General features: G+C 44.9%; 1 protein-coding gene and 1 long non-coding RNA gene across 4 annotated transcripts in view; both read left to right on the plus strand.

Moving 5' to 3' along the window:
- Positions 1-11098, plus strand: part of pak1 (p21 protein (Cdc42/Rac)-activated kinase 1) — a 66848-nt gene extending 55750 nt beyond the window's left edge. For all 3 annotated transcript variants that reach the window (XM_036001405.1, XM_036001407.1, XM_036001406.1), the window contains 5 exons: positions 4650-4767; positions 5638-5737; positions 6622-6818; positions 8442-8579; positions 9949-11098. In XM_036001405.1, coding sequence (XP_035857298.1) covers positions 4650-4767; positions 5638-5737; positions 6622-6818; positions 8442-8579; positions 9949-10035 — 640 coding nt within the window. In that variant the 3' untranslated portion in view covers positions 10036-11098. The remainder of the gene's footprint in view (positions 1-4649; positions 4768-5637; positions 5738-6621; positions 6819-8441; positions 8580-9948) is intronic.
- A 3126-nt stretch (positions 11099-14224) lies between these two features.
- Positions 14225-15384, plus strand: LOC116053301. Its single transcript, XR_004105794.2, has 2 exons — positions 14225-14434; positions 14561-15384. It is a non-coding gene; the product is annotated as an uncharacterized LOC116053301 (long non-coding RNA).
- The last annotated feature ends 2122 nt before the right edge of the window (positions 15385-17506 follow it).

Below are 17506 nucleotides of genomic sequence, written 5' to 3' on the forward strand. Positions count from 1 at the left end.
CGACCGGCAGCTGATTGGACGAACGCGTCACGTGGGTCTGGCTTCTTCCGGATTTCACAAACGAGCATAATGGCGGTTCGTTCAGAATACGACCTCGTATTTTACGAAGATAGTTCACCGAAACGTGTTTCTGAAAACATTTTAAAGTGCCCATATTATGAAGAAAATCACTTTTTCTGGGATTTGGGGTGTTATTTTGTGTCTCTGGTGCTTCCACACACATACAAACTTTGAAAAAAATCCATCCATGCTGTTTAGAGTGAGATACGGTTTCTGAATGTGTCCTGCCTTCAGTCTCTGGGTGAGCTGTTCAAAATCAGCACGGCTTGTGACGTCACAAGCCGAAACAAGCAGGCTAACCGCAACCATTAGCTCGTAGCGTTAGCATGCTAACGCTAATGCTAACGCTAGCATGCTACCTCATTCTCAATAGCAAAGCACTGCTACAACACACACAAGTTCACCATAATCTACAAAAGAACTACTTACATGTGCGCCCTCATTTAGAAGTCTCCCAGCTAATCCTGCCTTGTAACTGACCGAAGTTGTAGAAACAGTCTTTCTTTTACTGTCTATGGAGCTAGCTAGCTGACATGATCTACATCTGAGCTACTGGGCATGTGCAGTGCAATCAAAGATAGTACAGAAGAAGAAGAAGAAAAGAGGTCTCACTTTGTAGCTAAAACAGAGACCAGCTGAAAAGAGGATCTGCAGCAGTGAGAGAGAGCGGTGCAGTACAACACGAATATGGTGTTTTTTGAAAATTAAACCATGTAAACCTATTCTGGTACAACCTTAAAATACAATTATGAACCTGAAAATGAGCATAATATGGCTGCTTTAAGCGAGAAATAGGCCGTGCAGTTGCTGAATCTGTCTGTTTTTTTGATCGCCAAAGGTCAGTTTAAAAGATTTTCCTCAGATTTTGAGAGGCGGCGAGCCGAGCCGACCGCTAGTCATTTCCGGTAAGTCTTTTAACGTAAGTGTTCCTTTTGGGACAATACTAACCATCGAAAGTGGGCACTACGGCAGTAAGTGGTCAGTGCACATTAGCAGTGTACTGACGGAAGTATGCGGAATGAGACACAGCCCTGGATCTTCACAATCCTACCTACAGTACCTTTAACAATGGTGCGTTTGACAGAGTGTAGTGTGAGCGCTGACCGAACCAAATGACAAATTCAACAGTGTTGTTGCAACTTCACCCAGAATCGCACAGAGTCTACCTAAACGTGTGAAAGCGCCCTGAATCTTGCATTTCTGGCAAAAAAATATATTGACTGCAGTAAATATGTGAAACAAGTTTAAAAACACACAGTCTGCTGTAAAATAAGTCAAACGTGAAGTTGTCAAACGTTCCCTGGAAACCTGGAAAACACCTTTGTGACGTTCCAGATGTTTCAGGATCGGTGGAAACGCCGCTGAGCTTTGAAATCTGACCAATGATGAGAGACTTTTTAGTTCACTGTTGCTGTTGCCATGCCAGGGCCTACGGGGATGTCTGGTTACCGTAGTTACCTGTTTGTCTTGAGAGATATTTAGAGTCACATGCAAGACTGGTGATGCTGCTGTCATCCCTGTGGAAACCACATTTTAACAACTTCTGATTTACTGTGTGTGTGTGTGTGTGTGTGTGTGTGTGTGTGTGTGTTTGCAGGACAGACAAAAGAAAGAATGCTATTGTCTGTTTTTATATTTCTAAATGCTGTTAAATGCATGTCCAACTGTCATTAACTACCCTTTAATCATTTTAATTAATTTCATATTCATTGCATTAGTCCAGCATGAAATAGTCAGTTGGTCCATGATGCTTCATGAAACTCTAAAACTGACCAATCACAGCTAGTAAAGTGTGATCCATCTAATACTACTACTACTTATAATACACTTTGTTTAGAAAGTGCTCTGTGAATGAAGTTTAGAAAGTGCTTTACAGCATAAAGCCAAGAAAAGGCAACACCTGAACCTCCAAAACCAGAATACAATAGACGAGACTTAAACCACAATGGTTACGAACAACTGAAGCCTGATTTATACTTCTGCGTAAAATCTACACCATGGCTACGGACGTAGGAACGTGGAGACACGAACCTACGCCGGACCCTACGCCGTAGCCTGACGTGCACCTCTCGGCCGGGGCTTGGTACTAGGGCTGCTCCCTCTTAGTCGATTAGTCGACTAATCGGTCGTTTTGGTCTTAGTCAACTTAGATTTCTTCAGTCGATTAGTCATGTTTTATGCTTTTTTCATGCTGATTGACTTATTTCCAATAAACGTACGAGCACATCTCTGGTAAACACAAGAATTAAAGTGGTGCTTTTGCATCACTCTTTGCGGAGAAACTCAGATTTACAGATCTGTCGATTAAATCAACTAATCGATTAGTCGATGCAATTGAATGAGTGTTAGTCGATTAAGAATTTCTTCAATCGAGCACAGCCCTACTTGGTATCGTTGCATTTCCCCCGACTCATTTCCTGGTTCTCCTTCTCCATAAACAACATGAAATCAAGGAGAGGGTTAACTTTTCCTGCTCCAGATTTCCCACCGTGGTCAGAAAGAACAGAGGAGACACTTTGTTTCTCTCACTATGACTCTAGAGTCGGTACTCGCTCTAAAGCTAAACGGCGTCACTCTCTCACTTCTCCCTCGTTCTACCACACACACACACACACACACACACACACACACGCCGGCTCGACGCTCACACCAACGCACGGCAAGTATAAACATCAGGCCACCTACGTAGGCTACGGCGAAAGCTCTGCGTGGACTCTCCGCAGAACCGTAAATCATGCTTACTGTATAGGTCCTTTGCACACTGAGTCTGAGACTTTTGAATGCATGTTTTCATATCTTTCTTCCTTTAAAATTAGTCACGCAAAGAAACCTCATACAGTGAGTCCGATGCGTATTAATTAATCTGTTAATCTGCGATCTCAGTTCACAACAACTAAACACACAGATCACTTTGGTCTTGTCAATGGACCCATTTGGCAACTTTTTAAAAGTAAACTTTCCATTCAGAATCTTATTGGCATCCATTTCGGCGTCTCGCGCTCGCCATCCACTCAAAACGTAACGTTAGCCTACTACTCTTTGGCCGGCTCGCAAGCCCAAACAACAACAGGTGTGTGCGGTAGAGGGCTGCATTGGGATTGGGTCCCGCGGGACCCAACGCAAATCTCGCGGGAGCGGGCGGTTTTAACTTTGCTGCGGGCGGGAGCAGGCGGCTAAAAAAAACACTGCGGGATCGGGATGTAGCCTGGAACCCCCCCACGCCAGCAGAAACCATAGATATACATATATACTGACTGAGTATATACTGTATAGCCCACCTATGAGTAGACACTATAGATATACATATATACTGACTGAGTATATACTGTATAGCCCACCTATGAGTAGACACCATAGATATACATATATACTGACTGAGTATATACTGTATAGCCCACCTATGAGTAGACACCATAGATATACATATATACTGACTGAGTATATACTGTATAGCCCACCTATGAGTAGACACCATAGATATACATATATACTGACTGAGTATATACTGTATAGGCCACCTATGAGCAGACACCAGCGTGTCTGAGCCTCCCAGGACGGGGGAGCTCCGAGCCAAGCTCCGTCCACCGTCCGCCCGCTCCCTCATTCTCGGCTCCTTCCTCCCCCTCTCTCCCTCTCCTCTCCCTCATCCTCGGCTCCTTCCTCCCCCTCTCTCCCTCATCCTCTCTCCCTCATTCTCGGCTCCTTCCTCCCCCTCTCTCCCTCTCCTCTCCCTCATCCTCGGCTCCTTCCTCCCCCTCTCTCCCTCATCCTCTCTCCCTCATTCTCGGCTCCTTCCTCCCCCTCTCTCCCTCATCCTCTCTCCCTCATTCTCAGCTCCTTCCTCCCCCTCTCTCCCTCATCCTCTCTCCCTCATTCTCGGCTCCTTCCTCCCCCTCTCTCCCTCTCCTCTCTCCCTCATCCTCGGCTCCTTCCTCCCCCTCTCTCCCTCATCCTCGGCTCCTTCCTCCCCCTCTCTCCCTCTCCTTCTGCTCCTTCCTCCCCGTCTAACAGCAGCAAGCACCTGCCTTCTTTACCTTCATCTTCTCCCTATTAACCTATAAAATTACGTGTTTTCTCATGCGGGACGGGAGAAGACACAACATCAATGCATCTCTATTATTGTGCGGGCATAAATTCTCATAGTTTTGCGGGAGCAGGCGGGAGTGTAACACACATGTTGCGGGTGCAGGCGGTAATGGTCAGAAATTCGCCGGGAACAGGATTAAGAAAACAGTCCCGCGCAGGGCTCTAGTGTGCGGCGTGCCTGTTGTTATGTTTCCGGTCTACCTAGATCCGGTGTGGTGTTGTAGTTTTTCTAACGTTACTAGTTGTTGCATCAGCATGTGAAAAAAAAACTACAAAGTTTGCTAGGCCAAAAAGAACGTTAATCTCGCGATAAAAAAAATGGACGCCGTTAAAATGGGTTTGCGTTAACGCCGTTAATAACGTGTTTAACTGACAGCACTACTATTTACGCATTTTCTGACCCCCTGCAACAAAATTACCCTCCATTGAAAAACGGTTTCTTGTTTTTTAAGTCATATCATTTATATACTGTAAACACTGGCATTTCTTGGCGTTTCCCGTAGTTACCTGGTGGGTGACGAGCTGTGGGTGGTGATGGAGTACCTGGCCGGAGGTTCGCTGACCGACGTCGTCACGGAAACCTGCATGGACGAAGCCCAGATCGCTGCCGTGTGCAGAGAGGTAAGAGACATGAGGCGCCATTCTGCCTGGACATGAAAAGAAAGATAACCACACATACTTTGACATGATCCCTGTCTGTCTGTCCGTCCATCTGTCTGTCTGTCTGTCTGTCTCTCTCGCTGTCTGTCTGTCTGTCTGTCCATCTGTCTGTCTGTCTGTCTGTCTTTCTCTCTCGCTGTCTGTCTTCCTGTCTCTCTCCCTCTCTGTCTCTGTCCGTCTCTCTCGCTGTCTCTCTGTCTATGTTTCTCTCGCTGTCTGTCTGTCTTCCTGTCTGTCTGTCTGTCTGTCTGTCTCTCTCTGTCTGTCTGTCTGTCTCTGTCTGTCTCTGTCTTTCTCTCTCGCTGTCTGTCTGTCTTCCTGTCTGTCTGTCTCTCTCTGTCTGTCTGTTTGTCTCTCTCTCTCGCTGTTTGTCTCTCTCTGTCTATCTCTGCCTGTCTCTCTGTGTCTCTCTCGCTGTCTTTCTGTCTGTCTGTCTCGCTGTCTCGCTGTCTCGCTGTCTGTCTTCCTGTCTCTCTGTCCCTCTCTGTCTCTGTCCGTCTCTCTCGCTGTCTGACTGTCTCTCTGTCTGTGTTTCTCTCGCTGTCTGTCTGTCTGTCTTTGTCTTTCTCTCTCGCTGTCTGTCTGTCTTCCTGTCTGTCTGTCTTCCTGTCTGTCTGTCTGTTTGTCGGTCTCTCTCTGTCTCTGTCTGTCTGTCTGTTTGTCTCTCTCTGTCTTTGTCTATCTCTACCTGTCTCTCTCTGTCTCTCTCGCTGTCTGTCTGTCTGTCTTCTCTGTCTCTGTCTGTCTGTCTGTTTGTCTCTCTCTGTCTTTGTCTATCTCTACCTGTCTCTCTCTGTCTCTCTCGCTGTCTGTCTGTCTGTCTGTCTCCAGTGTCTCCAGGCGTTGGAGTTCCTCCACTCGAACCAGGTCATCCATCGAGACATTAAGAGCGACAACATCCTGCTGGGCATGGACGGCTCCGTCAAACTCAGTCAGTCCACAACAGCTGACATCATGTCATGTTTATGATATAATATAAATCACGTCTTTGTTATCCGTGGTGTACCGCTGCTTGCCTTGTAGTACGCTTGGTGTTTAGGGTTGTTGCTGTCGTTGCTTGTCCTGACCAGCAGGGGGAGCTCTGGTCTTACTGTGACCAGTTCAGTCTGTTTAACCACTGTGGACACCTTGTGAAAAAACGTACGTGTAGTTGATAAAAGGTTATATTTAATGGGATTTTACGCAAGCTATTATATAGTTTGCATCCATGATCCTTCATATTTCCATAGACATTAGATTTATGAAACGGTAAATGTTTGATTTAAACAATAAAAGGGAAAACCTGAGCTTTTTTCAGGAGGTCAAATATTTCTGTCGGAGCGCTATTTTCCAATTTTCTTGTCCTCAATGTGAAAAAGTGCACAACGTTTTAAATAGAGCTGCAAAGATTAATCGATTAGTTGTCAACTTTTAAATTAATCGCCAACTATTTTGATAATCGATTAGTCGGTCTGAGTAACTTTTTTAAGACAAAAGTAAAAATGCTCTGATTCCAGCTTGTTAAATGTGAATATCTTCTAGTTTCTTCTCTCCTCTGTGACAGTAAAGTGAATATCTTTGAGTTTACGTTTGAGGATGTCCTCTTAGGCTTTGGGAAACACTGATCAACATTTTTCTGACATTTTAGAGACCAAACAACTAATCGATTAATCGAGAAAATAATCAACAGATTAATCGACTATGAAAATAATCGTTAGTTGCAGCCCTAGTTTTGAATCCATCAGATAACTTTACAAACTGATGGTTAATTATGAGCATGTGAAATCAAAATATTGTGAATCCATGGACTCATTTAGTTCTCTCTCCTCCTCACAGCTGACTTTGGGTTCTGCGCCCAGATCACTCCGGAGCAGAGTAAACGCAGCACCATGGTCGGGACTCCGTACTGGATGGCTCCAGAGGTGGTGACGCGTAAAGCCTACGGCCCCAAAGTGGACATCTGGTCCCTGGGCATCATGGCCATAGAGATGGTGGAGGGGGAGCCGCCCTACCTGAATGAAAATCCACTCAGGGTGAGATCACGTTTGCTGAAGGCTGAGTGATTGGGAGAAGCTATGAAAGCTGCAAAAGCATTACTTTTTAAATAAATTAAAAAACAGATTGGCAGTAAGTACCCTACACAAATGCATTTATTAAATACAGTCTCATATTGTTCTGCAGTAGAGATGCACCGATTACAACTTTCTAGGCCGATTCCGATTTTCTTTGAGTTAGGCCAGCCGATACCAATTTCATTTTTTCTAACCACTTTACAGCACACACAAGTATTTATTTTCTATCTTTTCTTTAATAGAACATTTTTTGAACAGATAATGGATCACTATAAAATAGAACTATATAAATTACTCCTGGTGTGGGACACTCACACACATCTAAAGTGCAACATTAGAACCATTTCCTTCTTTTCACGTCCAATATCCAACTAAAGAAATGTGATTTTGGTTTTTGGTGTCGTCCCTCCACGCCCTACTTTCTCCTTGCAGGTGTTGCATATTGCAAACTTGTTATCTTCTGCACACACGCTGAAGAATGTCCAAACAGCTGACATGTTGCAGGTTAATTCACGAGGTTCCCTACGTGTGCGAGAATAGCGCCGACACGCGCTTCACACCGCGAGCGGGTACGCGCGACACACGGCGGAAAAGTTGAGAGAAAGGAAAGAGAGACTGTGCTGTGGCGTCCGTGTGTGCGTGCGTCCTTGAGAACTGTAACTGGTATAACTTATGTTGTCAGTTAACTGTAGCGTTGACCGGCATGAAATCACCATATGTCAGACTGACCTGCCGGTCATGGCCGATCACGTGAAAACCGGCCAATTCCGGTCACCGGCCGGTCTATCGGTGCATCTCTAGTCTGCAGACAATATGCTGAATCACTGCGACGCCGCACTAACACAGAAATCACTTTCGGGAGGCCAAATGGCAGTTGAGTTGAATTGTGGAGCTTTGTGAAATCGGCTAACTTGTTGACAGTTACTGTTGTCATTTTCAGCCGTAACTGTAACGTTAAAATCTAAAACCTATCTGATGTTTCGGCTGCTTACTTTCTATCCTGTGTTGCTTTGCTAGCGTCTTTGATGAACCGAATCTAATGTTACGAACGGCAGCTTCTCACCGCCGGTCGGACTGACTGCTGGTTTCGGTGGTGTCATTTTCATTAGTCTGTGGCTCAACAGATAGATTAGGTCTCCAACCTAATGTTAGTTAAAGGTCCGGTGTGTAACGTGTTTAGTTGTTCATTATCAAAATCTGTGTTGCCCGTTCACAAACTAGTCCTTTTCATGAATATTTACCACCACCATCAATTCCACGTATTCCATTTGGCTTGAAATGTTACCTTTACGTTTGCATGAACTGGGGTAGACGCTCCATATTAGAGAGAGACAGACAGACAGACTGACAGACTGACTAGTCTTCCTGAATTACTTACTTACTATAAGCTTCATAAAACACTACTAATATGTGTAAAATAGACAATTCAGCCTCAGTGTCATTCCTTAAACCACCACTGGATGGCACCAAAGTTAAATGATTTTCTGCACATACTGTAGTTGTTTCAAGCATGCGTTTGCATGCCTACATGTGCTTCATGGGATGTAGACTAAAATGTTGCCCACATGTGTATGTGTCGCCCAGGCGCTGTATCTCATAGCAACCAACGGTACGCCAGAGCTGCAGAACCCGGAGAAGCTGTCGACGATATTCAGAGACTTCCTGAACCGATGTCTGGAGATGGACGTGGAGAAGAGAGGGTCGGCTAAAGAGCTACTGCAGGTGTGTGTGTGTGTGTGTGTGTGTGTGTGTGTGTGTGTGTGTGTGTGTCTGTCTGTCTGTCTGTCTGTCTGTGTGTGTGTGTGTGTGTGTGTGTGTGTGTGTGTGTGTGTGTGTGTGTGTGTGTGTGTGTTGCTGGGTGGGTTAGGGTTAGGTAGTGACAATTTTTCGAGACTCCTGTGTGTCACGGTATTCCCAATCAACAAACGTATTGTGAGTTGTAAGTGGTTCTCTTTTCTAAAACGAAATGCTTCGCAATCTTTGGGCGCACTCACCGCATCGCAGCGTCAGTTTTTTGTTTAAAAATGGATTTCTATGCTCTATCCGTCCCGAACACGTTACCGACAGTGAAATTGTCCCGAAAAATTGTCACCCTCTAGTGTGTCTGTGCGTGCGTGCGTGCGTGCGTGCGTGCGTGCGTGCGTGCGTGCCTGCCTGCCTGCCTGCCTGCCTGCGTGCGTGCGTGTGTGTGTGCGTGTGTGTGTGTGTGTGTGTGTGTGTGTGTGTGTTTGAGGTTCAGCTGCACACTCACAGACGGACAGACAGGTGTGTAGGTGTGGAGACATGGAGGTATAACTGAGTTGTGTAACTGTAAGATGACTCAGAGCTGAGAGGTGAAACTGGGACTTTATATTGTTTCAGAAGGAGGTCTGTAATTCCATGATATAATCTCTGATGCAATAGTTTAAAGGTTGTGTGTGTGTGTGTGTGTGTGTGTGTGTGTGTGTGTGTGTGTGTGTGTGTGTGTGTGTGTGGTGACGTAGGCCTGCACGTACTGCGATTGTTTTACAGTTTTGGCCTCTGTCTTGTTTCAGTCTAGTGCTACATCCACTACGCTTTTGTATTAAAACACATGAACTTTTGCTACGTTTACGACTCGCGTCCACACTGTGTATCATGTGTTTTAGAGCCCTTAAAACTGAGACATTTAGAAGGTATTTTAGACACCTAAAAAAATCAGTCAGTCAGTTCAAATGTACGCTATATTTAGAACAGTTTCACTGCTTTACCTTGCCGTCAGAAAGGGGGGGATGATTTACAAGAAGTTTTTCTACAGTTGTGCATAATTGACATGCTTTGGACTAAAGAAATGTCCGTGTACAAATGATGACAGACATTTATTTAATTTGATTAATTCATATTTTTCTCGAATGATGAAACTAATTTTAGAAAGTATTTTCTGTGTATAAACAGTGAACTGAAATATGTCTTTCTTCTCTCCTCCTCCATTCTTCCCTTCCCTTCTTTGTTCTCTCTCTCCTTCTTCCCTCTCCCCTCTTTTCGCTTCCTTCCCTCTCTTCCGCCTCCCTGTTCTTCCCTCTCCTCCGTTTTCTTTCCCATCCTCGCTTTCCCTCCTCTTCTCCTCTCTTAGCATCAGTTTCTGAAGGTGGCGAAGCCTCTCTCCAGTCTGACTCCTCTCATTGTGGCTGCTAAGGAGGCTGCCAAGAACAACCGCTAGCTAGCCTTGCACTCATTATTCTCTCTCTCTCTCTCTCTCTGTCTCTCTCTCTCTCTCTCTCTCTCTCTCTCTCTCCCTCTCTCTATTTCACTGTCTACCATCCCTCCATCCTCTGTCTTTTTTCTTTGTTATGGGAGGGCGGCGAAGGCTGCTGTCTGGGTTACTTAACCCTTCAAATGCCTACAGTCTTTCTCTTCCTTCTTCTTTTTCTCTTTTGTAACCTACACCGACTGCCCCTTCACCCCGTGACCTTTGACCCCCAGCTTGACCTCCCTATTACCCCCCCCCCCCCGCCCCCCTCCTCCAACCATCACAGGGAGAAAGAAGGGTAGTTCCTTCCTGTAACGTTTTTTGACACTCCACTCCTCACTGGACTCGATTAGGAAGACGGAGGGCTAACTGAATGACATCATCTTTGATCAAGTGTGACGTCATCGCTTACATCACCGCCCCTTCAGCCCGCACGTACAGCTCGATACGGGAGAGAGAGAGAGCTTCAACAGAGCCCAAAGACTCAGTTTTTTTTTTAATCTTTTGTTTTCTTACCTTGTCTGTAAAAGCACCGGACCACAACAGCCAACCAGCACCCTTCGCTGCAGACTGTGTGTGTGTGTGTGTGTGTGTGTGTGTGTGTGTGTGTGTGTGTGTGTGTGTGTGTGTGTGTGTGTGTGTGTGTGTGTGTGTGTGTTCCTGTCATGGGTCTATGGGTTTCAGTCAGACTTATTTCATCGACTCCTATCTAAAAGTGCATTTGTTGATTTTCATTTCAACACTTTTATTTTTAAAATCAACATATCTGTGTGTGTGTGTGTGTGTGTGTGTGTGTGTGTGTGTGTAATTTTGTCATGGGGGGGGAGGGGGGATGTTTGGATATTGATTAAGTTGATTGTAACGTAACCTTCTGTAGTTTTTGACACGGAGCAGGTGAGGTTTGGTACTTTGTCTGCAGTGTGAGCTGTGAGTTTGAGGATATTAAATATTAATTATGATGAGGAAAGACTGGCAGGCCCGGGGCCATCGATGGACAGAGTTTGGACAGTTGGGTGGAGGCTGAGTGGAGGTTCAAAAACAGCCATTTTGGCTCCATGATGTCTTTCCAGGAGAAAGCTCAGCAAGGATTTCCGGCATACGGTAACTCCACCTACTTCCAAAGAGCGTGGAGAAGAGTAAGTGTGAAGAGGCCAAACTCCAGCAACACTTGTAGTACTGTATGGAGATCAACTTGATTGTTAGACCAACGAATTTCGGCTTGTGGCCTTCACAAGGTTTATCATAGCGTGGATGCCAGCCGAGCTTAGCCCCGCCCACAACATTTGAGGTCGGGAAGTTCGGTCTGGACTTGCGCTTGGGTTGAATTCGTTGACAACAAAGACGGCTGCCGCTGGAGAACTGAGATGTGTAGATTCCGCCATCGCGTCTGTTATAGAAGAAATCGACATTCATTTTAAAAGAGGAACAGAGAAACGCAATCACGTATGTATACACGTTGCCACACCTGTCCGCACGACACGGAAACGGCCGCCTCTGTCTTTGCTCTGTCGAAGCCTGCTTTTGACTTGCAGCTTCTGTGACGTCTGTCTCCGTTGCTCTGATGGGTTGGAGGTCTATCCAATTGAGTGCAGAGGCATTTTCTTTCCTGGTTCGGTTGATTCACACCCCCTAATCACCGCCCAATGGAGCAGTATCAGACTCATATTCTGACTAGAATCTGAGTATGACCACGCCAGGCTAGGTTTATCATGAAATGCGTGTCTAACAATAAAGTTGTTCTACATACTGCAAGTGTTGTTGGAGTTTTACCTTTCGAGGAGAAAAGCAACATTTTCTTTTGTAGCTTTAAACTTTTATTAGGTTTTGTAAATAATTCACGGTTGCTGATGTTGGACTAGTGTTTCCCCGTGTACGGGTACCTGCAGGGCCCTAAATCTGACTCAGGTTGCAGGTTGTTGCTTGTTAAACTTTCCTTTGAGAGATGCTCAGTCCTCAAGGAGAAAAGTTTGAGAGAGAGAGTGAATTTGAGTTTGAATATAGGCAGCTGTTTTTAGTTTTTGTGTGTAATTAACACAAATGAATATTACTCCACTGAAGTAGCATTGCACTCCTGTAACATCGTCTGACTGGTGATAGACCTAATCGGAGAATTCAAGCTCCTGTTTTGATCTTATTTACAATGTTTTCTTATCAGAGCTGTATTGTGTGACAGCCGCATAACACCGACAAAAAGAAATGAAGTCTTCTGCAGGAAATAGTAGCTTTATTGTCACATCCTTGTCTCCCATGACCGATGTAGACGGCAGTAAATGAGCTTTAGCTCCAAACATCACTCCTATTCTCTTTTTGAATCTAATAAGGTGTCAAAAAGTTGGATTTAAAGAGAAGCATCTCAGATTTTCTACTTGCACAAATCCAAAATCAAGTCAGCATCCTGTTCAGAAATGTAGAAGATGTGAAAAATGAGCTGTTTACCCATAATCCATTCTGCCAAACTCGCTCCATCTGCGGCTTTGGGACTTTAGCGTCTGCGGGCTCGAGGGAGAGAATGTGCATGTCAACCACCCTTTTTTATACGGTACGTTCAAGATAGAGAAGAAAAATAATAAACGAGTTGTGTCAATGCTGGAGCGTAAAGTGACGGTACATGAAGGACGCTTGTGTACGATAGGAAAGATCATATCTTAATCATATTTTCAGAAAAAATGAGACAAATAACTGCTACGATGGTACAATATTGGGTTGTTTTTTCCTGCCTGGTGGACTGTTGAATCCCCAGGAACCCTGGGTGTATGAACATTAAGGTGTATATTTTACGTGCAAAAAAAAAAAAAAAAGAGAATAAAATACTGCCTTGACTCAATAAAGACGACAGCAATCTGTTTTAGCTTTTGTTTACAGACTCAGTTTTTTTTTTGTCAGAAACTGATGATTTGGATATAAAGATTTGAGTACTTGTTTTGGATTTAGTCTGCCAAATTAAAGGAACTGAGTTTTTCTTGCCAGCAAAAAAAAAAAAACATCACAGGTTCAAATCCTGCAAGAGCCAAAGTTTCCATCAACAGCCACGGTCATTCGCTGGAGCGTCAGATTTAAAAAACCTGCAATGTTAATACAACATTTCCAAAACATCTACTCAAAACTATCACTTTGATTTCTGCTGTTGGTTGTTTTCATTCTTTTCTTGTCTGTAGTGGTATGTACCTCTGGCCTTAAACTGTTTCAAAGGTGCGAGACTACTTTAGTACCAGTCTGATGGCAACGTGTGGAGGCAACAGTGAATGTTGTTGCTCCCACAAATGATTATTTTAATTATCGATCAATCTGTTTATTACTGTCTTTGTCAAAGGGCAGCCCGGTCTCACGGCAGTTTGTGTAAATGTGACGTTATTTTAATCTATTGATACGTGTTCACGGGGACGTTTTTCTCGTTTCCCGGGCGAGCGGGGATCGCGTCCCGCGTGTGGCAATTTGTTTCCCGGGGATCGCGTGGCGTTTTGTCCCGCGTGTTATTGTGGCGCGTCCCCCCGTCCCCTGCGGCCGTCTCCCGGCGTGTAAGGCGCCCTTTCCCCGTAGGGTTTCTCCTAAACCCAACCTCCGCCATACCGTTATTGTGGTGCGTCCCCAGCGGGCCGCCTCCCAGCTTATGGAGCATCATTTTCGGCCGTCTCCCGGCATCCTTTCCCTGAGAAAATAACGTGACATTTACACGAACTGCCGTGAGACTGTGTTGCAAAGGGATAGTTCAGATGTTTAGAAGTGTGGTTGTATGAGCTACTTCTCCGTAGTCAGTGTGTTATGCTGTGTCCTACTGGTGAAAGTGCCCTGGAACGGCAGCCGAACCCGTAACTTACTACCGATAAACTCGTACCAGATCGTTGTTCTTCCAGTTACAGTTTTTGACGTCACACAAACATAAACAACAAATGGTGACCGCTGTTAATGCTACGCCGGTGATTAACGGTGAGAAATAGAAATAAATAGACATAAATAGCACATTGTAATCAAAACAATACACATACGATTGTGTACTACTACAGGTTATGTTTATTAAATGAAGGCCAAAATATGTCGCCGACTAGAAATCACTGGTATCAGCTAGCGCTAGCTAACGTTAACATTAGGTAGCCGTTAGCTAACGTTAACATTAGGTAGCCGTTAGCTAACGTTAACATTAGGTAGCCTAACCTGAACCCTGGAACGCTACCAAGTCGTGAGTCGTGACTTGAAGTTGTAATTTACGGGCTAACAATTGTGTCTGGAACGCAGCATTAGCTGCAGTAGATGGCTGTCGGCCCGCCCCCAGTTTGTAAAAGGGTTAGGGTTAGTACCGAGTAGAGTAGAGTACCGACACAGAAGCTTTAGCAGCTGCTAAACGCATTTTAGAAAACTAAATAAATGTATATAAGTTTATGCTGTATTTACCTGCGTACCTGCTTTACCTGGCTGTCAGACATAGGGTTGGGTATCGTGTTTTTGTGGGGGGGGTGTGCTAAAGCGATTTTAAACGGTGCCTGAACCGATACTTAAAAAGAAAAAGAAAAAAGAAGAGCACAAAACGACAGTGGGTGATATTAAAGAACAACTTGTTGATTGCTAAGGCCATATGGTCAAAATGAAATGATTTATTAATAATGTAATAACAATAACATATAACAACAACTTATTTCACCAGTAAATAGCTGTTAAACGACAAAAACAACTAGATGGGAAAACGTTAACGCTAACGTTACCTGCTACCAAGTCTATTATGTCAACTAGCGCCACGTGCAGCGATGCTTCTGTTGCCTGTAACGTCCGTAACGTTTCAGAGCATCAGAGAGCAGCGCAGGCATTTCAGAGGCACCGAAATGAGGCCCCGAAATCCGCGTTGCTATTCAGTCCGGTAGATACCGGTCGTTTAGGCACTGGTGTCGTATTAGCACCGGGCCTCGGTACCCAACCCTAGTCAGACGGCCCTTTACGACGGGGAACTGAAGCCGTTATCTCTGCTCTCTTCAAAATCACCAGACTCCAGTCATTTTCGCAGAACACACTTCGGTTATTGTGTGCAGGGTGTCGGACTAGGCGACCGAGTACCCAGAAGATGCTAGACTGAATAGCTGTGGATGTGGGGAGGGGGCAGAATGCCTTTGTACAGGGCCCCGAATTTTGTGCTACGCCCCTGATTGTGTGACTTTGTTGAGTCCAAACTAACCAACTGAAAACACCAAAGTCCCACAATTACACAAACACACTGACTGATGGAGTGGTATCAGAGCCATAATGTATCTGTCTTTATACGTTTATCTTTATAAGTCATTTTGATGATTTGAAACAACTCTGAAAAATGAAAAAATGAATAAAACTGTACAAAAACTGAAAATTGGTTTGTGCTTGCTTTTATTTTTTTTAATTTTTTTAATTTTTTTTAAGGCCTTCATTAGCTGAAGAAACCTTCCTCCTAGGATTCCTTGTTTCTTTCCTGGAGAAACCGGTTCTCGTGGTTTACCTCCATGTAGGCCTACTTGTTTTTCAGATCCTCGTTTTCTGCCTGGAGGACGGCGTTCTTGCGTTCATCCGCACTTATTTCCTCCAAGCTTTCATTCTCTTCTCGGAGAATTTGACGTCTTCTCAAAACCAGTTCTGCCTCAACATTGTAGTTCGCCTGGAGTTCCTCCTTAAGATCCTTTAGTTCTGCCTTCAGGACGGCGATCTTCTCGTGTTTATCCTCAATTATTTTCCTCAAGACTTCAGTCTCCTGCTCATAGGCCAGTTTTTCTTTTTCCAACTTCTGCCGTTCTGCCCTGAGTTCCCTGTTTTTCCTGATTTCCTGCAAAAGCATATCTATGCCGTACGTGCTCTCCATTTTGTTGTTGCAGACGGATGTATCTACTGAACACTGAGTGTGTACCGTGATTTGGGAGTCTTAGATCAAGGTAAAATTGTTCCAACAGGAAGTGATGTCAAGCGTTGCTTAGCTCCACCCTCCCCATAGTTACTGTTGCTATGCTTGTCAGGAAAGAATTGAACCATAGAGTAAATTGCTTAATTTAATTTCTATGAATGGAACATTTAATTTGGTAGGTGGAGGGCAGAGATGGGGGAGAGATGATGAGTCAAAGTGGTACCTTCACAATGTTTGTTTATATCGATGACGGTCCACTTCCGGGATTGTTCAGGTGCCACCGGATGTCTCTCTTTTTAGGCCGGCTGTCCGTCCCCTTCCTCTTTCTTTGTGTTGGCGTTCTAACCTCCGGTGGATTTCTGAGGACTATGGTTAACTGCTCCTCAGATCTCTGCAGGGTAAATCCAGACAGCTAGCTAGACTATCTGTCCAATCTGAGTTTTCTGTTGCACGACTAAAACAACTTTCGAACGTACACATGTTCCACCAAAACAAGTTCCTTCCAGAGGCTATTTTGCAGAGACACCGTCATTGTGTCCGGAGCTTAGCACCGCCCAAGACGATTGTGATTGGTTTAAAGAAATGCCAATAAACCATAGTAGAGCTGAAGATCTTTGCCTGAACCCGACGGTCTTAATTTCTATCATTTTACACGGGCGCGGGCTCAGGCTTGCGCTCCGGGTTGCGCGGTAAATGAGCGGTCAGGTGATGCGTTTCTATGCTGAGGAGGTGAAACGGAGGCTGGCCCCTGGAGGACTTATTTTATTTCTTTGTTCCAACTTCCAAGTGGCCTATAGCCAACGTTAGTCATGAACAAATTATGTTAAAAAAATTATAAATGACGCATTCTTGACAAAAGGTAAAAGAGCTGTGTGCGTGCGCGCATTTGAATAATGTCGGGCCGTAAACGGGTTTGGGCTTTTCAAAAGCTGTCAATCAAAATGTACTTGTCGGGCTCGGGCCGAATTCTGTCGGGCTCTGGCCTTGTCGGGCCGAACTTTTAAGGCCTGATTACGGCTCTACAATAACCTCGCGAGACCGTCCTGAACTGTCTTGAGACAGAGAAAATTTGGAGCCGTTCGCCAAACGACCGACCAATCAGCGTTGGTTTTGAGGCAGGTTTAGGTGTGACGCAACGAGAAGTGACTGTTCAGTCTAAACAACGTGACGGCTTCCACGGATGAGATGAGCGTAGCTATCGCGCAAGTTTCATCCGAATTAGAAAGTATTCCTTCATTGAAAGAAGAGCAAAAAACGGCAGAGGAGGCTTTTCTCGGAGGAAAAGATGTTGTTGCTCTTCTCCCGACTGGTTTCGGCAAGAGTTTGATATATCGTTGATCTGATTGGTTGATTTGGCCCTTCTATCACCAACATATAGATGGTGATAGACAGATGGTTTATCCAATCAGCTAACCAGTATTTCTCGCCCCTTCCAAAAAGTTCTCCAACGGAAAGTTCCCAGATGGATATGCCGAGCAAATGCGAAGCAATCCATCTGGCGGAGTCAGGTTAGCTCTACAATAAACCAGAGCATGTTTTCCTCCTATCCAGGAATGCTGTGTGGACTAGCCAGACCCTTCTCCGCAGCGCTGT

The sequence above is a fragment of the Sander lucioperca genome, chromosome 5, assembly GCF_008315115.2.
Source record: "Sander lucioperca isolate FBNREF2018 chromosome 5, SLUC_FBN_1.2, whole genome shotgun sequence".
In the NCBI taxonomy this organism is placed as follows: domain Eukaryota; kingdom Metazoa; phylum Chordata; class Actinopteri; order Perciformes; family Percidae; genus Sander; species Sander lucioperca.